Below are 25395 nucleotides of genomic sequence, written 5' to 3'. Positions count from 1 at the left end.
GGTACAGTCGGCCAGGTGGATGAGGGGAGTGGTCAAGGAGGAGACCCACTCTGCCACCACGTGCTGCATTGCACTGCGCCTTCTTAAGCTCTCCAGACACGCTCCTGTCTTTCACATGTTCTGTGAAGAACCTCAGGATGCAGTGAATGGGGAACTCTCTTCTGGGGGTGGGGAGGAGATGGTTCAACTTCCTCAAAAGCATTACGAATTGACTACCGGACACTAGATTAGTTGGACAGATTATTAAACTGGCATAGTGCAGATTTTATCAGACTAATACTGCTTCCTGCTGGACAGAAGGAACTGGACTGCTATCGGAACTTCCTCACTCTCAGCCCATTTGAGCTCAATATGACGATGCAATCTCCTACTTCAGGTTTCTAGTTGTTGACAGGGCCTAAATGATTTGTGGCATCACTTCTGACATGCCCTTAATATGGAAAACCTTGTATCATGCGTGGCACAAAAATGCTAGAACCAATGTAGATATCTATGTAAGCTGCATGCTTATTTGTCCCACAACAGATGTACACATAGTCTTGGGCCTATAAGGTTCCAATATTGTATATTTCTTCTTTTGTGGCAGCTCTGGCAAAATGCAGTTTTATAGATGGGGATAGTGATAGAAATGTAGCCGTGTTAGTCTGGTGTAGCTGAAACAAAAAACAGGACTATGTGGCACTTTAAAGACTAACAAGATGGTTTATTAGGTGATGAGCTTTCGTGGGCCAGACCCACTTCCTCAGATGCCTCAGACCCACTATTTGATCTGAGGAAGTGGGTCTGGCCCACAAAGGCTCATCACCTAATAAACCATCTTGTTAGTCCTTAAAGTGCCACATAGTCCTGTTTTTTGTTTCATAGATGGCGATGGCATTGTCACATCTTCTCAAACACCACAGCGGGAGGGGCAAAGGGCCAGCAGTTATTGGGCACAGCCATCTGTCCATAGGATGGTTCCTCCAACCAGCCCAGGCCTGTATGTGGGGACTAGCAGGGGATCAGGCCCACCCCCACACTCATTACGGCAGTGAGCAGAGCAAAATTGGAGGATTGGTCCAAAAAAAATTTGATGAGGTTCAACAAGGACAATGGCAGAGCCCCACCGTTGGGACGGAAGAATCCCAAGTACTGCTACTGGCTGGGGACTGACGTGCTAAGCAGCAGTTGAGCAGAAAAGCACCTAGGGATTACCGTGAATGAGAACCTGGAGATGAGTCAAGACTGTGCCCTTGTAGCCAAGAAGGCTTACAGCATATTGGAGTGCATTAGTAGGAGCATTTCCAGCAGATTATTCCCCTTTATTTGGCACTGGTGAGGCCACACCTGGAGTATTGCGTCCAATTCTGGGGCCCTCTGTTACAGAAGGGATGTGGACGCATTGGAGAGAGCCCAGCAGAGGGCAGGAAAAATGATTAGGGGGCTGGAGCAAAAGATTTATGAAGACAGGCTGGGGGATTTGGGCTTATTTAGTCTACAGAAGAGAAGAGATAAGTGGGATTTCATAGCAGCCTTTAATTACCTGAAGGGGAGGTTCCAAAGAGGATGGAGAGAACAAGGAGCAGGTGGCAGAACAAGGAGCAATGGTCTCAGGTTGCAGTGGGGGAGATTTAGATTGGAGATTAGGAAAAACGATTTCCCTAGGAGGATAGTGAAGAACTGGGCTGGGTTCCCTAGGGAGGGGGTGGAGTCTCCATCCCTAGAGGTATTGCCGTCCCTTGACAACCCCCTGGCTGGGATGATTGAGTTGGGATTGGTCCTGCTTCTCACAGGGGTGGCTTGATGACCTCCTGAGGTCTGATCCAACTCTATGATTCTATGAATCTGGCCCCAGCCAGCTCTACTCTCCCAGCCATGTAGCTCAGGGGAGGAGTTTAGGGGAAGGGTTGGAACTGCCCCTTGCACTCCCCAGTGGCAGAAATGGATAGACATGTCTGGGGGCTGGCGGAGCAGAGCTGGCTTGGGCCGAGTTGCTCAGCTTACCACTGCAGGTGAGTGTGGGCAATGGGAAGGGGCTGAGCCCTGCTGTCATCACCTGTCACCCGCCAGTTCCTTGGGCTTTGTTGCTCAGGGGAGGGGGCTTGGAGGAAGAGGTAGAGTGGGGGTGAAGTGGGGGCAGAGGCTTTGGAGAATTGGAAGAGCAGGGCTGGGAAGAGGTGGGCCCTCCCCTAACCTACAGGTGATGTGAGGAGGAGTCACATGGGGAGGGGTGGTCACGTGGCCAGTGCAGCTGTTGTCCCTCTCCAGCAGTTGCCACTGTGTAGATGGCCATAGCACACTTGTGCACTGAGCAGAGAGACAGCAATCATCACTTCTGCCCTGTGTTCTTTATGCTGGCTAGGTAGAAATACGGCCCTACCAAATTCGCAGCCATGAAAAATGTGTCCCTGACTGCAAAAGCTCATTTTCCCCTGTGAAATCTGATCTTCTTGGGCACTTTTACCCTGTATGTACAGATCGCACAGGAATGACCAGCATTTCTCAAAGTGGGGATCCTGACACAAACTGCAAGGGGATCGCAAGGTTATTGGGGGGTTGCAGTATTGCCACCCTGACTTCGGCGCTGCCTTCAGGGCTGGATGTCTGGAGAGCGGTGGCTGTCGGCTGAATGTCCAGTTCTGCATGCAGAAGATAGTGTGCCAGTACCACACTAGGCCTTCCTTACTTCAGTGCTGCTGGCAGTGACTCAGCCATCCAAGCTGGGCTTCTGACCAGCAGCTGCCACTCTCCAGCCACCCAGCTCTGAAGGCAGCACTGCCGCAAGCAGCAATGCAGAAATGCTGCGTAGCAGTACCACAACGCCCTTGCAAGAACCCTGCAATCCCCTCCCACTCGTTTTTGGGTCAGGACTTAAATAGCTGAAATCACAAAATGTATCATTTCAAACAGCTGGTGGCCCATGTAACTGACCAAAGCGGACTGTGAATGTGGCAGGGCCCAAGTGTAAAAGCAAGAGCTGAGTTTAAACACGTGTCTCTTCCCCCCCCCCGCACTAGACTCATCCCTGGGCTCTGGGCCAGGCTGATCTTGCAGCGCGCGCTGAGCTAGAGGCTGCAGGCCCCGCCCCCGGCCTGGGCTAGCCCGCCTGACCTCCCCCCTCACGCCCCGGGGGCGGGGCGAGCCCAGTAAGAGCGGCAGCGATTGGCTGAGCGGTGGGGGCCGGGTTGCTCCCCGCCAACGAGAGGCCGGGACAGGGCGGCGAGGCTGAGGCGGCTCCGCGGACGGGTGAGGGGATCGGGGGGGGGGCCTGAGGCCGCTTCCGCCGGCCCCCGCGCCCCACAGCTCGGCGGCCCGTTGGGGGGGGGGGGCGCTCCCCGCTCCTGGCGCTGGGGGCTGCGCGGGGAGGCGCCGAGAGCTGGGGGGGCTGGGAAGGGCCGGGGGGAGGCGCCGAGAGCTGGGGGGGCTGGGAAGGGCCGGGGGGGGGGAGGCGCCGAGAGCTGGGGGGGCTGGGAAGGGCTGGGGGGGGGGGGGGGGGCGCCGAGAGCTGGGGGGGCTGGGAAGGGCCGGGGGGGGGAGGCGCCGAGAGCTGGGGGGGCTGGGAAGGGCCGGGGGGGGGGAGGCGCCGAGAGCTGGGGGGGCTGGGAAGGGCCGGGGGGGGGGAGGCGCCGAGAGCTGGGGGGGGCTGGGAAGGGCCGTGGGGGGAGGCGCCGAGAGCTGGGGGGGCTGGGAAGGGCCGGGGGGAGGCGCCGGGGGCCGGGCGGAGTCCGGAGACGGGCCCGTCGGGCCAGGCTGCTGCCCGCCCGGCAGTGGGGGGCGGCGGGGGGGCTGTCCCGCGCTGCGGGGGCGGGGCCGGGGGACCGGCACTGTGCAAACGGCTCCTGTGCAGCCTCCTTTCGCCCATCCACGGGCTCTGGTCGCGCCTCTTCCCAGGACATTCAATAACAATCTAAGTAGATCAGGCTTCCGCAGTCGCCTAAGGGAGCCTTCTCGGAGCTCTCTTCTGAGCCTCCCTGCAGTGTGGATGCTAGACATGGGCATGGCTTTCCAATCAGTGCTGTACCAAGCCCATAACCTCTCCTTGTACCCGCCTGCTTCAGGATCATGTGTACCCTCTTACAGCATTGCAGGGGAGTGTCTTTTCCTTGGCTGTGTGCCATACCCGAAGTCAGGGGTCTCCAACCTTTTTACACCCAAGATCACTTTTTAAATGACAGATGGAGCCAAGATCTACCGCCCCGCCCCTTCCTTGAAGCCCCGCCCTCTCTATTCTCTTCCTCTCCATCACTTGCTATCCCCAATCCTTATACTGCTACTTTAAAAAAAAAATTCCACCATTCCTCGCAGCTACTCACCTGTGCTGTTGCTCGGTGAGTAGCTGCTCCTCAACTGAGGAAATCTAATGTAAATGTACTGCGCAGGCGTGCAGTTCAGAGAGGGCTCAAGAGCTACTCTTAGAGCCCCTGTGATCTACCGGTAGATCGCGACCTACTGGTTGGTGACCATGGCCCTAAGTCCTATTCAGTGTCACTACATTCTAGGGAAGAGTCAACTATTTTTATAAGTTTGACCTACACTCTTGGTTCCTCAGCATATAACCTTACATTTAATTGAATGCTGTCCATGAGAGCCAAGCATCTTACCAGACAATTCAAATTAGCATGTGTAACTGACCTGTCTCACCATTTGTGTGTTTGACTAGCAATGATTTTATATTCCAGATCTACTATATTTTAGAAACTATGTGTGTGCGTCTATGTGTGACTCTCTTTTAAGAACTCCTTCTAAATGGTAAGAACTAGGACCACCAAATTTTGTATGCAGTAAGGTAATGGTTTGGTTGTGCCAGGACCATGGGATGTGCATGGAATTCAGCTATTTTCCATAATATAGAAAGGGATGGGGTCTGGTAGGAGAGACTGTGATACTGTATATTGACCACAAGGGGCCAAAGACGAGGCATGGGACAACTATAACCCCATTGGGCCAGCGGAGGTGGAGAAAGGGGAAGGTATTTACTACATATTTCAGAGAGTTTATGGTGTGTCTGTCCCCAACTGGGGGATGTGCACCCCTCCCTCGGCTGTGCCCACTGCAGCTGCAAAGGCTGTGGACAGGTGCTTCTCACCTTGCCCAAGCTGCTGGAGTGAGGGTTGTCCTTTTTTCTCTCCCCCTCTGCCCCCATTCAATATCTTAATCAACGATTTAGATATTGGCATAGAGAGGACACTTATTAAGTTTGCAGATGATACCAAGCTGGGAGGGGTTGCAAGTGCTCTGAAGGATAGGGTCCAAATTCAAAATGATCTGGACAAACTAGAAAAATGGTCTGAGGTAAATAGGATGAAGTTTTATAAGGACAAATGCAAAGTGCTCCACTTCAGAAGGAACAACCCGTTTCTCACACACAGATTGGGAAGCGACTGTCTAGGCAGGAGTCCTGCAGAAAGGGATCTAGGGGTTAGAGTGAACCACAAACTAAACATGAGTCAACAGTGTGACGCTGTTGCAAAAGAAGCAAACCTGACTCTGGACTGTGTTAACAGGAGTGTTTTGAGCAAGACATGAGAAGTCCTTCTTCCATTCGACTCTGTGCTAATTAGGCCTCAGCTGGAATATTGTGTCCAGTTCTGGGCACCACATTTCAAGAAAGATGTGAAGAAATTGGAGAGGGTCCAGAGAAGAGCAACAAAAATGATTAAAGGTCTAGAGAACATGAGCTATGAAGGAAGACTGAAAGAACTGGGCTTGTTTAGTTTGGAAAGGAGAAGACTGAGGGGGGACGTGATAGCGGTTTTCAGGTATCTAAAAGGGCGTCACAAGGAGAAGGAAGAAAAATTGTTCTCTTTGGCCTCTGATGATAGGACAAGAAGCAATGGACTTAAACTGCAGTAAGGGAGGTTTAGGTTGGATGTTAGGAAAAGCTTCCTACCTGTCAGTGTTGTTACACACTGGAGTAAATTGCCTAGGGAGATTGTGGGATCTCCATCTCTGGAGATATTCAAGAGCAGGTTCCATAGACATCAATCAGGGATGGTCTTCTAGATGGTGCTTGATCCTGCCACGAAGGGAGGGGACTGGATTTGATGACCTCTCAAGGTCCCTTCTAGTTCTGTGATTCTTTCCCTGGGGTAACCTGCATACTGAGCCCCTCCTCCCCAGCTCCATCTTGGTACGATGGTTTAAATGAAGAAACACAAAATATTTAAGGATCTGAGCAATACAAGGTAAATCTTGTAGTAATTACTAAAGACATTTATAGATTCCGAGGCCACAACAGATGATTATGGTCATCTGAACTCCTGCATAATGCAGGCCAGAGAACTTCCCCAAAATAATTCCTAGAATGGGGCTATGTCTAGACTGCAGGCTTCTTTCAGAAGAAGCTTTTCTGGAAGAGATCTTCTGAAAAAACTTCTTCCAAAAGAGAGCGTCTCCACAGCAAAAGCAGATCAAAAAAGCGATCTGCATTTTCGAAAGATTGCGTCCACACTGAATGAACACTATCTCGTATTTAAGCTGTTATTACTATGGACGAAGTGGCCACTAGGGCACCTACGCTTTGTCCTCTTTCCTCTTCTTTTGAAAGAACTCCCTCTTCCCCCTCCACACATGCCTCTTTCCGAAACAGCTCTTTTGGAAAAAGGCTTCTTCCTCATAGAAAGAGGTTAACCAATGTCAGAAAAACCCCTCTGTTCTTTCGTTTTTTTTTCTTCCCCCTCCAAAAAGTTTTTTTGCAGTGTGGATGTAAGCAAAGATGTTTTAAAAAAAAGCCGTTTTTCTGAAAAAACTCTGCAGTGTAGACATACCCTGGATCTGTTAGAAATATATATTGAATAGCATTGGACTGAGAACAGATCCCTGCAGGACCCTACTAGAGATATGTATAATTTCTTCAGTTAAACAGATTTTAATTAATTTAATATGGCCTGCATTGTTTGGCATGGTGTTAAAAGATTTATTCAGAACACCCAGAAGGGCTAAATCCATCTTTAGACTTATGGAAATCTCAAAAGTAACTTGACACGGTCCATTCTCACCCAAACTGGAAGTGAATTTGAGGGAAGAGAGATGCAGCAGTTATGGTGAAAGTTAAAGCACTTCAAGCGCAAAGGTTATTTTGTTTTGGATAAATGAAAACTTTTCATAATACCCTTGTCTATTAAAACCCATCTGCCTTTATTGCCCTGTGCTTATTTAGCTGAACACAAAGGGTAATGCCAAAGGTCCTTTGGCATGATTTTTTTCCTTTCATTCCCAGCCCTGTGATTCTTCTATGGCCAACTGGCCAGTTGAACACAAACTGCCTGAACTTGGTCTTAAAAATGGAAGTCACTAAAACAATTATAGCTGTGATAGAAATGGATAATCACATTGCTTTGTCAATTGACTATAAGATAGAAGGTGAATGAGGTAATATCTTTGTACCCAATTCCTGTTGCTGAAAGTGGCAAGCTCCCACCATCAGAAATCGTTCCACTAAAAGCTATTGCCTCACCTATCTTGTCTCTCTAATATCCTGAGACTGACGTAGCTACAACTACACTATGCGAATTAGACAGATGCCTGTTTTCGCAGAGCTATTTTATAGAAGGCAGTAAGGGTTAGTTCATTTAAATTTGTTCTTGGAAAACTTGTTTGTCTCTCTCTCTCTCTGCTGGTGGGGATGACCCAGCTACCAGCGGATAACGGGCTCATCTCTAACTCATTCTAATGAAATACATTGTCCCATATCATCCTGAGAGCAACCCAACCACGACTTGGTCACGCTTTCAGCACTGGTCTTTCAGTCTGATCTCTTTCCACTGAAGTAAGCACCAAGAGGACAGACTAGAGTGTGTAAGTGTGCTTGTGTAGAAAAAATAACGTTAAGAGTCAGAAGCGAACACAAGCTAGAGGCCTATATGTAAGGGCTAGCAACAGTTTTAAACTCTATTTACTCTGCACAGCAGAGGGGAAATTGGCAAGCAGTAGACAAACATGATCGTCCCACCTTTAAATTAAAGGTTACTTGCAAAGGAACTGATTCTTTGTTATTTCGCACCATGTATCATTATTTGCACTAGTGCAAAGTGAGTATAAATGGTACCATTATGGCCTGGATTTTGCATTGGTGTAAACGATGACCCCTGGTGCAGGGGAATGGTGAATTAGGACTTAATGTCATGATCCACAGCCCATGGAAGTAGGAATGCATGGGTCAGTCTTCCTGAACTGGCAACAGAGTGACTTGTCAGTCTTGTGAAAAGCTGTGCTTGCTATTAGTAGGCTTTCTATCTCTGACCTCCTTCTCAATCCCCTGTGGTTCTTGTTACCCTGGAACTGCCTGGCCCACTCTGCTTTCCTAGGCTTTTGGGAAGAACAATTAGCAATGTGCACTTGCCTCTTTCCAAGCACTAGCAGGAGACCTGGGTGCTGCCTTGGGTACTGATAGCAGCAGGACTGTGGCAGTTGACCAGGGCATCTGGCACTGGCTTCCTTCATGGCGGCCTGGCACGGTGACTTTCGGCTGGCTGCCCATTTCCACTTCTGAGTTGCCTCCAACTGCCATAGAATCTTCTGGCCCCTCATCCGGCCTCTGACATCGCTGTCTCCCAGCCTGCCCCTCCCTGCCCCATTTACAGGACTGATGTTCGATCTGTATGCTCGATACACACGCAGGTCACCAGCAAAAGGAAAACCAGCACGGCTGGTGCCACCCTTTAACAGGTAAGCAGCCAAGATTTGCACACAAGATGAACCGCTTTTTGTTATTAAAGACTCTTTAGCTCTCTTTGCACAAGTAATTAATACATTGTGAGTACTACGCTGTGTTGAGCGCTGTCTCTTGGTTAACTATATTTTGCCATCTGACGCTCTTTTGAATCTGTTAATTTTCACTGTCTCATGCTGCTCATCAGTGTTAATTTGTGCTGGTACACAATGAGAGGTGGCCACATTTCAGCGGTAGGCAAAGTAATTCACATGTGTGTGCATCCACAGTGTTTGGAATTTGTTGTTTCAGACTTTACTAATCTTTAGTAAGCTTTCTGGATGAAAGGTGCCATATAAATGTATGCTCATTAGGTTTACACAGGCATCACTTTGGATGGAAGTGTGACACCTAGTGGGCAGCTAATGCTACTTCAAGCAGTATCCTTACAATAGTATCCAAACATGACTTGGCCACAGTGATCCGACTGGATTACTGTAATGCACTTTGTGAGGCTGCCTCTGAAGAGCCTTCGGAAACTTCAACTGGTCCAGAATGTGGCTGCTCGCGTTTTAACTAACACTAGTTATACCGAGCACAGTATGTTTCCGGGCACAATTTAAGGTTTTAGTTATGACCTATAAAGCCTTAAATGAGTTGGGTCCGGGGTATCTGAAGGACCGTCTTCTCTCATATGAACCTGCCCGGGGATTGAGGTCAGCTGGGGAGGCTTTGCTTCGTGTTCCCCCACTTGTGGAGATAAGATTAACATCTACGCGGAACAGGGCATTCTCAGCTTTTGCTCCCAGGCTGCGGAATTCTCTTCCTCGGGATATTCTCATGGCACCAACACTAGCGTTGTTTTGGCGTCAGGCTAAAGCCACCCTTTTTACTCGTGCTTTTATTAATGTTTGAGTCTGGATGTGTGAGTTCCTCCTCTCTATATGTTTTTAGCTGGTTATGTCCCTCTGAGGTCTCATATTTTAAATTTGTATATATATTTGTATTTTTTTTTGTTCTTGTAAGCTGCCTTGAATATTTTAAATAGAAAGGCGGGGTAAAAATATTTAAATAAATAAAATAAATAAATAGTTGTCAGTTAATAGGCATTAACGGTGAGTTGTTAGGATCCATCTGGAATGCACAGTATTTCTCATTTACTGGAAATCATATACTTATATACCTTCTGCTGTATTGGGGGAAAAAAGGATTCCATACAGGGACTTAGTTCTCATGTGATGAGATGATACACATCCGCATTCATACATCATGAAGAAATGGCTCACACTTAATGTCTTTTACTATTTTTGCACTGGAAGGAATGTCAAGTAATTTGAACAAACAAGTGCAGAGGAACTAACAGTGAGCAAATTGCAAAACTCTGTTAGGCTATGTCTATACTGCACCTGTTTTGTGCAAGTAATATGAATTTCTTTTCCAGGAGAACAGCTCTTGCGCAAGCGGGGGGTCTTGCGCAAAAAGGAGCGGTGTAGGCACCTTTTGTGCAAAAAGTGGTCACTCATTAATTATGCAAATGAGGCTCAGCGATATTCCATGCTTAGCCTCACTTGCATATTTCTTTCGCAAAACGGGTGCAGTATAGACATAGCCCTGGATTGAGATTACTCTCTGCCCCCAACACTGCATTCGGCACAAGAGTTTTCTTTCCTGGAAAAAGGAAGCTCTAATATTGATGAGATTAGATGTTTATAAGTCAGACCAGACTCTCCAAAATAGGGGTCACTTGGAGCATTTTGAGATCTTTTAGACTTCTCATCAGAAAAAAACCCATGACCTCTGTATAGGGCCTTAGGTGGATCACTCGTGGAATATTGAGTCCAATGTTGGTGTCTGCTTCAAAAAGGATGTTGAAAGATTGAAAACCTTTCAGAAAAGAGCTGTGAGAACGATTCTGGAAAACATGCTTTATGTTGAGAGGCTGGAGAAGGGAATAAGCCAAGCACAGTGAGCAAGAGAAAGTTACAAGGTGGCTTGAATCATTGTTTGTAAAGACTTAAAGGGAAGAATATTTCTGATAGTAGGTGGCTCTTCAGTCTGGAGGACAAAGGCATAAGACAAGCCAGTGGAAGCTGAAGCTAGACAAATTCAGACTAAAAATAGGACACACGTTATTAACCATTAGTGTAATGAGTCTTTAGAATGTATGGGTCTGTTGGGATTTTAAAATCAAGACCAGATGTTAAAAGAACAATGCTCTAGTTCAACTAGAAGAAATGGGCTTGATGCATGAATCAGAGGCTGAAATTCTGTGGTCTGTGCTAGGCAGGCAGTTGGAGGAAGTGATCAGAACAGAGACATTCTGGCCCTGAACCCTATTAATCTTAGCCCACAACAGGCAAACTGAATCCTTGAAGTTCAGTGTGTTAGCGAAGTAACAAGGGTGCTAATGAGATTCATAGGCATGAACAAATAGGTTGGAATACTACAAGAAACTCCACATCAGGTTACCCTTTTGAAATGTGCAACCTTCAGGTAGTACAGAACCTGGCAGCCTGCTTCCTTAATGTTGTTTTTGCAGAGAGCACATTGCACATTTTCCATAGCCAGCACTGACCTGAAGTTAGTTTGCTGGGGCAATTAAATGTGCTGGGTTTTGCTCTGTAAGCCTCAGTGGGCTGTGGGTGCTGGCTCTGTTAGAGGCAGCCTCTCTGCTGTTGCATCCCGCCTATTGAGATAACATGGAGTGCTCTCTCTGCTCGTCCATGAAGCCTATCTGGGGGACAGATGCTCTGAGAGGAGATGAGCTAAGTCACTTGGGCTGAAATTTTCAGGGGTGTCTCCTAGTGATGTAATAGTGTAGTCAACTAACCGATTATCCTATAAGCTTTAGCTTATTGGCTAATGCTATAGACACACGCACGTCCCACCAATCCTTTTTTTTTTTTTTTTTTAAAGCCGGCTGGCCAGCAGCCTGGCTCAGTCTTGGCTCCTGCCGGGTTCGAGACCCTCCTCTGCTGCGGCTCTGCATTTAAAGTGTATTAGGAGCCAGGTCGGCAGACAGCCCGGCTCAATTCCAGCTCATGTCGGATTAGGGAGCTCAGCTCCTCTTGCCCCTCCAGATGGGCTGCTGCCACCCTACACTGCTGCTTCTGATTCAGAGGCAGCAGCGCAGAGCAACAGGCAGCTGGTTCATGAGGAGAGCTGTTTTTTAAACTGGCTCCCCTCATGGACCAGTTCCCACCTGGCACCCCGCACAGCTGCTTCTGATACAGAGGCAGCAGTGCAGAGTGACGGGGGGTTCTTCGAGATTGGGGCTGAAGTGCGCTGGCTACCGGCCCCACCCCTAGGGACTATAGAATAGTCGAGTAACTGATAAGAATTCATGATGTTAATCAATTATCCAATTAACTGGTATTTGACATCCCTAGTGACTGTTAATTTGGGAGTCCTCATTTGAGACTCATAGCCTAACTTATTGAGGTGCTGAGCAGCCACAATTCCCGTTAGCCAACTGGCTCTGTAGATACTCAGCTCGTCTGAAAATTAGATGCTATTTGACTCAGAGCCTTGCATGGATCCAAAATGAGTGTCCGGAGCTGTAGATATCAGCATCCAGAGCTGTGGATGTGGATCCCCGTGGATATAAAGCAGTTATCCACGGATCTGCAGGGCTCTACACATTGTGCATTCAGAACTGGTGGGCACTAAATGATCTTGGCCTTAATCTCTGTTTCCATTCCCCAGTGTGTAAAATGGGGTTAGGTGACTCAGAGGGTAAGGGTTAATCCATGTTCATCAAGTGCTTTGAGATTGCTCATGAAAACATGACACCAATACAAGCATGGTCCTCTTTGAATGAGGACAAATATGTGCATGTCCAGAACTAATGAAACCCAGAGTTAATTTGTTGTGCTTTAAGCTTTCTTTCCTTTCCAGAGCAGGATGTTCCTGGTTGGACTGTCGGGGGGAATTGCTTCTGGAAAAAGCACATTGGTTGCAGTGTTCCGGGAACTGGGCTGTGCGGTGATTGATGCTGATGTTATTGCCAGACAGGGTTAGTCTTGCATAGTTGATCTCTTTTCTTGTATTTTTCTGACAATCTGGAAATAGTCTGGTGCTGCTTTGCAGTTCAGACAGCAGAGGGTGCTCTGTGTTCAGTCAATAGCTGAACCTTTTGCTTGCCCAGTTTAAGACAAGATCGGTGTGGACTGGCTGTCTTTGGGGATTGGGAATAGGATACATTTTTGATCAAAAGACACGTCTCTGACACACACTGTGAAGGGATAGTGCTCTGGATGTTGTACTCCTTGAGCATAGTGCAGTGAACACTGCTTTGTAGAGCAACTGTCTGTAAGGAGTGTAACAAAGTTCTCTGCAGATCAGTGACTCCTTCCCTCCAGCCATCACCAAAGCTGCCATGACACAGCTCCCTACCTGTCAGGGGCTGTTGGTGAGGCTTGAATGACTAGTGAATGTCACTTTGATACCCCAGAAGAGACTGTCCTCCTTCACGCTGGGGCTTTTTTGTCAAGATCCCAAATAGTTCTGCCCCCAAATTTAGTTCTCACCTTAAAAATGCAACAAAGATGAGAACCAGCCTCGTGTGACAGCTGCAATTGTACTCAAACTGCAGTTTTGTTTTATTGTGCTGCACCAAAATGCACATGCCTGGGAATCTGTAACACTTGCCATACAAGGTCCAGTGCATTGGAGCTGGGGGTGATGATTCAGAAGATCTGAGATCATCCTCCGATCCAGGTTAAACCCTTATTTTTCCATTTCCGCTGTAAAACGGGGCTTGCCTTATCAGGGTCTTGTGACGTTGAATTTGTATCCATCCCTTTGCAGGTTTGCTGATGAACAGCACTGCAGATGTACAAAGTATTATGCAGACAGCAATGTCACGTGGATGGCTTCATTTTTAAGTACCTCCAGTTTTCTATTCATTGAAGGACTTATTCAGTAGCCATTTTAACACCGTGATATTTTGACGTTTTATTGCAGTGTAATGTCTCTTGAGGGGCAGAAAGCCTGCTAGCGGTGCTGACGGGCCTCTGAAAGGCCAGGATGCCATGTAGAACCACTGTGCATGTTCAGTGCCACACTGCACCAAGCAATTTATTTTTCTTCAATTGCTTTTATTTATTTATTTATTGGTGGTGTTTACTACTTGAATTTCCTTGTTAACGTCTAATTCAGGGAGTTCCAGTTACTTGGGTAATTGTAAGAAATTCATCTTAGAAAAATGTCTTTCTGACTTGCTCTGAGTCTCAATCAAGTAGAAATGTCTGTGTCATTAGACAAAATTACATACACTGATTTTTTTTTTCCACATCAGTTTATCCCCAGCCTTCTCCCAATTACTTTTTTTATTATTTTATCCTTTGGGTGGTGATTTCGATGACTTTTTTTAAAATGACATTTTTCTTACATCACACTAGTCTATAATAAGCTCCAAACAGTTCTTGGGAATTGGCCTCCTACAGGCCTTCATGTGCAATTTATCATAAAAAATCTCCAGTTCTATTATGTAGGAGCCCTTACTGATGACACTGGAAACCTTCAACCTATTAATATCCAGCCCTCTGTGATATTTAGTAACCCACAACTTCTTTGTGGGAGCCCAGCACGGTTCATCCAGTGCAGGAGTGCTCAGTTAGAATGGGCCAAATATTGGTCCCTGTCTCCTAGGGATGTAAATACCCATTAAAACAGTTAACCGGTTAAATGACTAAAATTATCTTGGTTAACTGTTAGAGGGCTGGTGCAAAGCAGCCAGGGCTGTGTCCCACCTGGGCTGCAGTCCCTGGCCTCTGTGGGATGGTGTGGCAGGGACTGTTCCAGTGCAGTCTGCCATGGCGAGGATCCTGCTAGCCGGCCTGTCACAGATCAGGGGCTTCTCCAGACTGGGCCACCGTAGGTGGAATCCCACCAGATAGGTCTTTGCCGCTGGCTGCCCATTGGAGTTTGGACCGGTTAACTGGTTACTGGGTAAGCATTTCAGTAAACCTAATGCTTACCAGTTAACCGGTCAACCTTTTACATCCTTACTGTCTTCTAAGGTCACTAAAGATTAGGATTGGAGGAGACCTCAGGAGGTCTGCTAGTCCAGCCCCCTGCTAAAAGCAGGACCAGTCCCAACTAAATCATCCCAGCCAGGGCTTTGTCAAGACGGGACTAAAAAAATCTCTAAGGATGGAGATTCCCCCACTTCTCTAGGCAACCTAGACCTCCCCCGCTGCAACTTGAGACCATTGTTCCTTGTTCTGCGTTGGTCACCACTGAGACCAGCCTTCCCCATTCTCTTTGAAACCCCTTTCAGGTAGCTGAAGGTTGCTATCAAATCCCCCCTCGCTCTTCTCTTCTGTCGACCAATTAAGCCCAGTTCCCTTAGCTCAGAAGTCCTGTGTCCCCAGCGCCCTAATCATTTTCATTGCCCTGCTCTGGACTCGCTTCGATTTGGCCACACCCTTTCTGTAGAGGGGGACTGTGACGGCGCGTCGTGGTTCCCCGCCTCCTGCACCCCCGTAGTGGCACGAACAGACTCCGCCAGCCAGTAGAATAGAGGGAATTTATTGCTTCCCCAGGATACAGCTCAGCCTAGATGTAATCTGGTTCCAGGGCAGGCCTAGGATGCCTCAGCCCCCCTTGAGATGGGGGAGACTGGGCCCCTAAATCCCAGCCCCTTTCCTAGGCTGCTTCCTCCATGATACCAGACAGAAACTAAAAAAACCTCTCTTCCAGCCCTGCCCCCAGCCAGGTGCTGGTCTCCACCCTCCTTCCTTTGTCTTCCTCCCTGGGAGGCTGAGCCCGGGTGTCTGGGTTAATCCACATTTGGGAGAGTCAGTGAGAATCTCCCATCCCAGCGCAGGGGGCCCGCGGGTCACAGAGCAGACAGCCCCCCACTACGCCACAGGGACCCAAACTGAATACTATACCCCAGACACGGCCTCGCTGGTGCTGAATAGAAGAGAATAGTCACTCCCCTAGATCTGCTGGCAGTGCTCTACCAATGTAGCCCAATATGCACTTAGCCTTCTTGGCTACAAGGGAATTCCGACTTGTATCCAGCTTCTCATCCGCTGCAATCCCCAGGTCCTTTTCTGCCAAACTGCTGCTTAGCCAGTCCGTCCCCAGCCTGTAACAATGCTTGGGATTCTTCCGTCCCAAGAACAGGACTCTGCACTTGTCCTTGTTCAACCTCATCTGATTTCTTTTGTCCAGTCTTCCAATTTGTCTGGATCACTCTGGACCCTGTTCCTGCCCTCCAATGTATGTATCCCCCCTTCCCCCGCTTAGTGAGCTCTCCACTCGCCGCCCATTTGGAATTGAACCTGTTCCCTCAATTCCTTTCAGCTTCCCCTGACAGTGCATGTCGGTTAAACGTGTGCTTGCCTTTGAGCGTGCAGCTAAGTCCCATCAAAGGCAGTGGGGCTTAAGCACGAACTTAACTTTGAGTGTATCTTATGTCCCATTGGCTAAAGTGCTTTGCTGAATCCAGGTCCACCTCTCTGGAGTGTAGGGAGGTAATGGACAAAGCAACGTCTGTCTTCCCTTATGAATTCAAACCGAATCGATGGCCGTCATCTCTCCTGTGTGAAGGCACCACTCACTCCTCCTTATCATTAGCAGAATCTCTCCCCCTCCCCCCGCATTACTGTGCTGCCAGGCTGCACCGCATGGGCAGAGCAATACCTGCCCTACCTCCTTGCCTTTTCAGGGTGGGGGAGAGCGCGTGAGCATAGGCTGCTGGGAGCAGCAATTGATGAGGCATGCAACCCACAGGCTGGGTGGCCTTCTGAGGTGAGTCAGGGTGAGAGTGGCGCTCTGTCCCTAGCCCTCCATGGGATCTGGTTCGCATTGCCTGGCATCACCACTTGTGCCCCCCAGCCCCGAACATTCCTCCATGCCCTTCTGGGGGGGGGCACACCCCATAGTTTGCACACCACTGATTTAAGGCATGTGTGCTGAAAGGTCCATCAACATTTAAACTGGCCCTCGGAAATGGCAAAGGTTTTATTACAACTGCTCACTGCAAGGTTTTCCCTTTTGAAAAGAAACAAACTGCAGTAACATTTATCATTACTGAGCACTCCTAGTGGTTCAGTTAGAAGCAGGGCCTCTGCCCTTAGAACCTGTCAAAAGAGAATCCTCTGAGCCCTAGTTATTAGAGCGAGGAAGCATGATTCGGCCGTGCTTTTCCCAGCTCTCCGAGGGGGAGCCATGTTAGTCTGTACCTGCCAAAACCACGAGGAGTCCTGTGGCACCTCAGGGGCTAGCGTTTATTTGGGCATCAGCTTTTGTGGGTAAAATTTACTTTGTCTGACAAAGTGGGTTTTTACCCATGAAAACTGATGCCCAAATAAATGTTAGTCTACAAGGTACCACAGAACTCCTTGTTTTCCCAGTTCTGCTACCAACTTGCTGTGTAACCGCGAGTAAACCCTTTTCCCCAGATTACTGCTTTGTGAAATGGGGATCATGCTGCCTCATAGGAGAATGAGGAAGCTAATTAATGTTTGCAAAGTGCTTTGATCTCTTGGGTGTCTGGCACTGTGGAAATTTAAAGTGTTATTGAACCAAAAGTAGCAAATTAATTTCTGCGGTATGAGATTCAAGTTGGATCTCCTGTAGATTTTTAGACCCTTAGGTGAGATGTTCCACAGCTTTGCTTCAGTGTATGCTGATCAACAGATGTGATCTCCCTTGAAAGGCCTGGTCTTCAGTGGAATGAGTTAAGATTCATTTAAGACCCTTCACTGATGTAAACACTTCCTTGTATGCAGCTTTGGCACTAACCTCCAGCTGTTTGTTTTGATCAGTGGTTCAGCCCCACTTCTTAGCCTATCAGCAGATAGTGCATTACTTTGGAAGTGAAGTCCTGTTGGAGAGCGGGGAGATAAACCGGGAGGCGCTGGGAAACATTATCTTCTCCCAGCCAGAAAAACGGCAGCTGCTGAACTCCATCACTCACCCTCAGATCCAGAGAGAGATGCTGAAGCAGATCTTTAAATACTTTGTGCTAGGTAAGACGCTAAGCAATCGTGCTGGAACCCCAGGATATCGGGCATAGTCTGGTTGTACAAGCAACCAGGAATACATCGCTGGGTTTTATTTTGATGGAGAAAGAGGGAGCTAAAACATTGCCTGCCTGCCTGCCTTTGTGCCATGTCACTGGTGGCCTTTAGCGATGTGGCTATCTTTTCATTGTTAGTGTTCAGAGAATTCTGCCTTTCAGTTTTGCCCTTCACATTTTCTCCCTTATATGGTTTAAAGTACATCTGTAGGGCCAGAAAATGCATTGTATGGCTTCTTCTGCGATTGCTCCTTCGATAGTGTCACACCTTCTGAAATGTTCTCATATTCTGCCCCGCCATCCCCAGCTTAACTAAAAGCCATAAAGCTCTTTTAAACTTGATAAGGTGAAAAATGGGTTGACAGCTGTGGATTCTGAAGTCCCGCTTTTCCCTCTGATAAATATAACAAATACAGCTGTCAGACTTGGTCTAATCAAATGCCAGATAAGATCACCAGCTGTTTTGGAGGTCTCCATGTAGACAGAAGGATGTCTTAATGGAGTCCGCCTCGTTTGCAGAGCTTATCAAGGGGGAGCTATGTGACAGCTGAATAGCCCTTTGCTAGGGAGCTGAAGAAGCCACGCTCTCTTGAGAGAGGCAGGGGGAGAAAGTCAGGCAGTGAAGGAAGGTGACACAGCTGGGGAAATGGGAAGGAAGAGGCATCTGAGCCCCTGGCAGCCACTTGGGGAACTGTCCTGCTCCAGCTATCCAGTCACAAATCCTTTTGTCTTCATTGGCTTCCAGTAATGGACTCGGGAGATTTATTTTTGGTGTCATGGGCCAAATGGCTTTAGCTAAAGGTTTGTACAGATACCGAATCCCTGCCCCCACCCCGTTCTGAGGCCCGGTCCTGTAGCTGGTGACGAGTTGAAAGCCTTAAGCTCCAGTCCTGCAGAGCTGGAAGAAGGAGTCCTTACGCCATTGGAGAGGGTTTCCCAACAGAATGCACTGCCCCCACTTCCGCACTCCAAGAGATCAGAGTTGAAAGCCATGGCTTTGTGTGTGTAGGAGAGCTCAGATCACTGTTGGGCATGTCTGTTTTCTTGCTCTCTTTGTTGGTGCCTTAAGCACCAAAACTACCTTCCTTTCCCAGTAGAGGGGGATATAAAATAGCATCTAGGTGGAGTATCAGAGAGGTAGCCGTGTTAGTCTGAATCTGCATAAACATGAGAAGTCCTGTGGCACCTTAGACAACAGATTTATTGGAGCATTAGCTTTAGATGCATGTGACGAAGTGGGTCTTTGCCACAAAGGCTTCTGCTCCAATAAATCTGTTAGTCTAGGAGGTGCCACAGGACTCCTCGTTGTTCATCTAGATGGAGGAGTACATAAAATAGACTCTTCTTTGAGTGCTTGTTTATGTGCATTCCAGTCAGGTGTGTGTGTGCACACATGCACAGTAGCGGGAAAACTTCTCCTAGCAGCTAGGCATAGGGTCAGCCTTGATGCCCCCAGCAGTGGTGTGGAAATGGCAGCCAATATAGGGCACCAGTGACCCTCTCCCTTTTCAGTTTCTTCTTCCTGTCAGCGAGGGTGGCTGGCTGGCATTTCCCCTTGCTGTCTCTTGCTTCACAAGCTGATTAGCGCTTCTCTCATTAGTCTGTAAAGATAAGGTGCAGCTCTGCCCACATCCGGCATTGTTACCAAAGCTGGGCTCCAGTTTCCACATGGCTCAGGGCACTTTTTCTCTCCCAGTTTTCTACCCAAAGCCGCCTTCTGGTGCTAGGGAACAGCTCCGCTCTCTGTGTACCCAGAGCGCTGGCCTTTTCCATTCACAAAGCAAGACCATTTTTGAAGATCACCTCAGCGGTGTGTGGCAATTGCTGAGAGAATGAAGGGCCAGTCAGTACCCTTGATGCATTACGTCATGGACAGCGTCCTGTGTCTGTGAATGTTATGGCCTCGTGGGGATGCCTCTGTCGCTGTTCCCGGCACACTCTGCCAGGGCCCAGGCGTCCCCTACAGCATCCCTTGCCCAGGTTGCTCCTCGACTCACACTTTTGCTGCACACTACGTGATCACTCGGAAGCCTTGGGGTGATGCAGCCTTTGGGAGGGCAGTGCACTGATGACTGAAGAACCCCCTCTCCCCGCTTGCTAGGTTTGGGCTTGGGTGTCACCTGACTGGAATACTTCTTTGAGCGCTGCTAGTTGTGCAACGGTGACTCACCTTTTGTAACTGTTGTTCTTCAAGCTGTGGTGTTCATGTCTATTCCAGTACCCACCCCCGGCCCCGCTGTCGGAGTAGCCGGCAAGAAGAACTGAAGAGTGGGAGGGTCGGTGGGCTGACCCTACAGCTAGCTGCCAGGACAAACGTTTTCCACCTGATGGGCATGCACACGCACAACACACACCTCTAAGAACAGCAGCTGCGAAAGAGGAGTAACCATTTCTTTCTGCATCTAGGTGCTATTTTATAACCACACATCTTCCTGCGGCTTTTTGTACCATGCCGTAGCATCTACGGGTGAGAGCTTTTTAATGGTATGAGGTTTTATAGGCCCTCATGTGGGATCACACAGCCAGAACCCAAACAGGGCTAATAACCCTTTGGCTCACCTCCCACCATCCCGCGGCTTCTTTCGAAGACCACAGGGTTTTAAAAATGGCTCCTCCTGTGGAAGTACCATGAGTCCCACTGTGAGGGCCTTAGAAGGGGGGATGTAGAACTCATGGTGGAAGCTGGCAATGCGGGGTTAAAGAAATTCCTGTGGTGGCCCCATGCTCCCTGCAGCACACCTCCTCCCCCCCTCAATGAGAGGCAGCCAGGTTGGGGGGGAACAGGAGGCGGGTTAAAAGCCAGTTCCTCCCAGTGCTGTCTCCAGGGTGCTGCCTGCTCCTCCTCGCTGTCTCTATCCGAGGCGGCAGGGGGGTGGAGCAGCCTCCTGGTCACAGCAGATGGGGCTGCCAGGTCCCAGCTCTCACAGATCACCTCACCTCTGCATTTTAAACCTAAGAGCCACAGTGCGGGCGGTTCCCAGAGCTGGCATGAGTCATACTGCTCGGTCCCGGCTTGAGCCGGCTCCTGGCTCTCCCCTTGCTGCGGCTCTGCAGAGCGGTCCTGTTGACTAACTGTATAACTTGTATTGACTATACGATTAGCCTGATAACCGCATTTTAACATCCTGAGCTCTAAAATAGCTTTTCTGTAAGTTCATGTTGCAAGACAGAAGCCCTTAATGCAGCAGCCAGTCATGGCTAGAAGTCCTGCATTTGGCAGGGAGTTAGACTAGATGATCCTTACGGTCCCTTCTAACTCTGACTCTGTAAGTCCTGCCTTCCACTTGGCAAAGGGGATTCCTTGCTCTGAAGGGGGTCAAGTGCTCAGTTCTAGCCCTGATGACTGTTACCCGTCACAAGCACAGGAGTGAGTGTGGCCCTGCAGCTCCTCAGACCAGCCTGTTTTCAGGGGTTGGGGCAGGGAAGGCTTAACATGTGGAGGAAAATACGGGAATGCTTTTGTGGCAGGCTGTTATGAGAAACAGAAAAGGTGGCTCTTGGGAGCTGCGGTGAAGCTGGGAGTGAGACAAATACAGGAGAATATTGTAGTTTATAAAACAGTTGGTCATGGAGACACTGCCTCTGAGTGTGTCTAAGGTGGAACTGGCAGGGATGCTATCGCTAGTTGGCCAACATAACACGTCCCATTATAAGCCTGCATGGCTGGCTGCTTATCATTTTACCAACTTGAATCATTTGGGATGCAGGGTTGCATGCTGCTACCTGACTCTGGCTGGCATTTATTTCTGAAAGCTTCAGCAACAATGGGTTAGAACTTCCAGTCGTAGGCTAAGGAAAAATACACTTAAATTCTGACCTGCTTAAAGGAGCTCCAGCACCCTCCATGTTTGAAGCAGAAGCTTTCAATTCTTTTTGAGTGTTTGTGTTTGTGTGTGAGAGAGAGCGAGAGAGTGACTGACTGGCTGGCAATGCCTTCTCTAGTCCAAAGGTGCATCAGGCTTTGCATGACAACTCTCTTTTCACTCTCAACGTTCTGAAGTGTCCTGAAAGGTCCCAGGCTTGGAAACCTTTGGGAAGTTTAAGCAAAAACACCTCCGCTTCTTTTGGGGAGAAGAAAGTGAAAGTGCTACACTTTCCCGGGATGGCAGCTGCAATTGTGCAGCTATGCAATTCTCTGTGCAGACTCGCACTGGGGAGCCTGTGTGTGTCTGTGTGTGCAGGCTGTGGCGGTAGGGGTCTGATGAGCAGTAATGCTTCGATTTAATATGTACCTATTGGTTTTGGTGGGGGGTTGGCTTGTTCATCCAGGCTACCGCTATGTTATACTGGACATTCCTCTGCTGTTTGAGACCAACACGCTAACCAAGTTCATGAAACACACAGTCCTCGTTTACAGGTAAGTGCCGCAGCGGTCACGGAAACTGGTGGGTGAGAATGTCCTTTTGGAAGCCCTTGTTAATGCAGCCTTGTAGTTAACATGGTCCTGCTACTTGCATTTAAGATTCAGAAAACTAATCCCTGTGGATTTTGACTGGCTAAATACAGAGCCAGCCTTAAGAATGAAAGGGATACAAGCAGGCAGTGTTACTAGTCTGAGACTCTGAAGGGTTTCCTCTCTGTCTCTGTTTCCTCTCTTGCTTTTTGTTTTGTCTGATCAGACAGCTTAGGGCAGGGACTGCCTCCCGGGGTGTCTATGCCACCCCATCGCTCAACGGGGCCCTGATCTCCAGTGGGCTGTGGAATGCAAATACGAAATAATAGTGCTAATGAATGCATCAAAATCCCTGTGTGGGACACTTAGAAACCCCTCAGCTGGACTAGGGGATGTGATGCACCATGTGACGTCCACTCCCCGCATGCTAGTTCGGCTGGTGCTGATACCCTGTTACCAGGTGTGATGCCGAGTCGGGGTTCCTCCAAATCCTGCAGCCCTGTAGCAGCAAGAACAGACTCCGCCAGCCAGAGACTAGAGAGGGTTTATTGCTTCTCCAGGCTACAGCACAGCACAGACGTGATGTGGCTACAGGAGTCTGGGCCAGGATGCCTCAGATCCTTTGGGTTGGGGGAGGGGTCCATCACCCCCTTAGACCTCCAGTCCTCAGTTTAGGCCGACTCCTTCATGTTCCCCAGCCAGCAACTGACCCTTTTCCCCCAAGCCTCCTACTGATCTCCGCCTCCCTCCCTTTGTCTCTCCCCCTGGGAATCCCGTTAGCTCCTCAGGCTGAGCTCAGGTGTCTGGGTTAATACACGTTTGGGTGAGTCAGTGGGAATCGCACATCACAGTGCAGGGGGACCCCAGGTTACAGAGCAGACAGCACCCCCACTATGCCACACCAGGGGGCGGTGCTGCGTTATCTCCCCCTCCAGCAGTGGTGAGTGCGCTGGCTCGACTGGCTGGTAAGAAAAAACGGGTCAGTTACTTGGCTCCTGCTGGCTTGGCAGGCTCCGGAGGAAAGGAAACGTTTCACCAGGGAGGCGCTGGGGTGAAGTGGTCTCTGAGTGCAGAGGGGACTCGCTCTCTCCCCGCCAGGTGTACTGGGGGGTAGGGCGGAGAAACGCCTGTTACCCTGGCGCACTGAGCATGCTCAGTTTCCCTGCTTGCAGTGTGGGGGCATTGGGGAACGTCACTCCTGTCCAGACTCCTCTCTGAGGCTCAGTCTCTCGTTCCCACCCCGGCAGTGATCCGCAGACCCAGCTGTCACGACTGATGAAGAGGAATGGCCTGGCCCAGGCCGAGGCCGAGGCGCGCATCGCTTCCCAGCTGCCACTTGATGAGAAGTGCAAACTAGCTGACCACGTGATTGACAACTCCGGGGACTGGGAGAGCACGCGGAGGCAGGTCCTGAGACTGCACTCACAGCTGGAGGACTCGCTGGATTTCCTCGTGGTGCGCCTCGTGGCAGTTACAGCAGTTGCGGGAATTGGTGGGCTGATGTGCTTTCTCTTCAGGCATTTTCTCTCTTAATTCACTTGTTAAGGGACCAAACTCTGCCTGGAATGTCCAGGGTGGTAAAGGGTGATGGTCGTGAGCCTTAATGAGCTTTGCTGTCTGAATACAGATGACAAGATGAGGGTCTCTTGTAAACTTCTCAAGGGGAAGCTGGGTCCCTTGGCTGTTTGCTTTTAACTTTTTAGTCCTGTTCCTAATGATCAGTGACTGCTGCAGGAGTGAGAGGGGTGCCCGCATAGGTGAAGATTCTCTGAAATCGGTTACACAGTTCAGCTGGACGTCTAAGACCTGACCTCGTTGAAGTGCTAGCCGCCAGGGTGCAAGGAGCCTGTGTTGATTCAACCCTGGATGGAATATGGCTCCTGAAAGAGTCTCATAGCCGTCTTGTCCAGGAGTGGGAATTTGGACTGTGGGGTTCACTTTCCCCACTTCGGAGCATCCTCCGCTGCCAAGAGCTGGCCCTAAATGTTCACTTGGACTCTAGACAAGCCATCCCCCTCTGTTTCTCCTGGTTGTGAGTTAATGAATGTTTTCCAAGTGCCTTAACCCACCGATGCAGGACACTATAAAATTGCAAGTGTTACTGTAAAATGTCTCTTTCCTGCCATCCTTGTACAGGGTGTTCTATTTTACATAGCTGTGGTTTCCAGGGTTCAAAGAACTTCCTGTCTGTGCAATATTTTAATTTCCCCCTGAGTCAAGTGAGCAAGGCCACATGGCAAAGGGGGCATTGACAGCAGCCACCTGTATACCTCAGGATGTTGGTGTGAGCACACCTGCCCTGCCAGAGCTGTATGTGCTAGGTGGAGATGCACTCGGAAATGTGTGCTTCATGTGGCCATTGCACCTGCTGGTGGTGGGGAGGGTCGAGAGCAGCTGCAGTGTTCTGGCGGAGTCTGCAGACGGGTTCCTCTGGGGCTTTGACATGAGCAGAACATTTTCCCAGCCCCAGTGGGTCTGTCCGGGGCCAGTGCAGAGCGTACAAGTGGATTTGGTCCCTAATGTCACAAGATGGATTATGAAGACTTAAAATCCTCCATCTTGAGATGGCCTGGCACATCAGCAGCACGTGGTGTACAAGCCCGGCGGAGGTTTTGAACTAGGTTGGACCTCTGAGCAGTATCCGGCCTTGTGGAGTGGCCCGTAGCAGCTATCGTAGAAATCTCTCTGCCCCCGCCCATGTGTGCAGGCCTAGTTTATTGTGGGGCCTCCTTGCCTCACTCCTACAGTGATCAGGGTAGGCCCAGAGGCAGAGGCTTCCTTACCTGTTTTAAACCGATCCCGTTTCTTATCAGTGTTAGCTTCAGAGCAGTTCCAGGAGCTAGCCACCCTCTTCAGCAGGATTTTCAGAGAAGAAAATGTGTGCTAGGGCTCCCCTGCTGCCTGTAGCGCTGCGGCGTACCTCCTTGGCCCCGGGGGCTCTGCTGCCTGTAGCGCTGCGGCGTACCTCCTTGGCCCCGGGGGCTCTGCTGCCTGTAGCGATGCGGCGTACCTCCTTGGCCCCGGGGGCTCTGCTGCCTGTAGCGATGCGGCGTACCTCCATGGCCCCGGGGGCTCTGCTGCCTGTAGCGCTGCGGTGTACCTCCTTGGCCCCGGGGGCTCTGCTGCCTGTAGCCCTGCGGCGTACCTCCTTGGCCCCGGGGGCTCTGCTGCCTGTAGCGATGCGGTGTACCTCCTTGGCCCCGGGGGCTCTGCTGCCTGTAGCGCTGCGGTGTACCTCCTTGGCCCCGGGGGCTCTGCTGCCTGTAGCGCTGCGGCGTACCTCCTTGGCCCCGGAGGCTCTGCTGCCTGTAGCCATGCGGCGTACCTCCTTGGCCC

General features: G+C 49.6%; 1 protein-coding gene across 4 annotated transcripts; it reads left to right on the top strand.

The window, feature by feature from the left end:
* The first annotated feature begins 3081 nt into the window (after positions 1–3081).
* DCAKD (dephospho-CoA kinase domain containing) lies at positions 3082–24168 on the top strand. 4 transcript variants are annotated; one of them, XM_075911749.2, is made up of 5 exons: positions 3082–3225; positions 12527–12644; positions 17413–17616; positions 21936–22023; positions 23307–24168. In XM_075911749.2, the coding sequence occupies exons 2-5, from the start codon at positions 12533–12535 to the stop codon at positions 23590–23592; spliced, it is 690 nt and encodes a 229-aa protein (XP_075767864.2). In that variant the 5' UTR covers positions 3082–3225; positions 12527–12532; the 3' UTR covers positions 23593–24168. The 4 variants fall into 4 exon arrangements, with proteins under 4 accessions (XP_075767864.2, XP_006130934.2, XP_014432872.2 ...); XM_006130872.5 differs by lacking the exon at positions 3082–3225 and adding an exon at positions 3800–4728; XM_014577386.4 differs by lacking the exon at positions 3082–3225 and adding an exon at positions 3800–8646.
* The last annotated feature ends 1227 nt before the right edge of the window (positions 24169–25395 follow it).

Source organism: Pelodiscus sinensis, chromosome 29, assembly GCF_052426305.1.
Source record: "Pelodiscus sinensis isolate ZL-2025 chromosome 29, ASM5242630v1, whole genome shotgun sequence".
Taxonomy (NCBI): domain Eukaryota; kingdom Metazoa; phylum Chordata; order Testudines; family Trionychidae; genus Pelodiscus; species Pelodiscus sinensis.
This window is presented reverse-complemented; position numbering and strand designations above follow the sequence as displayed.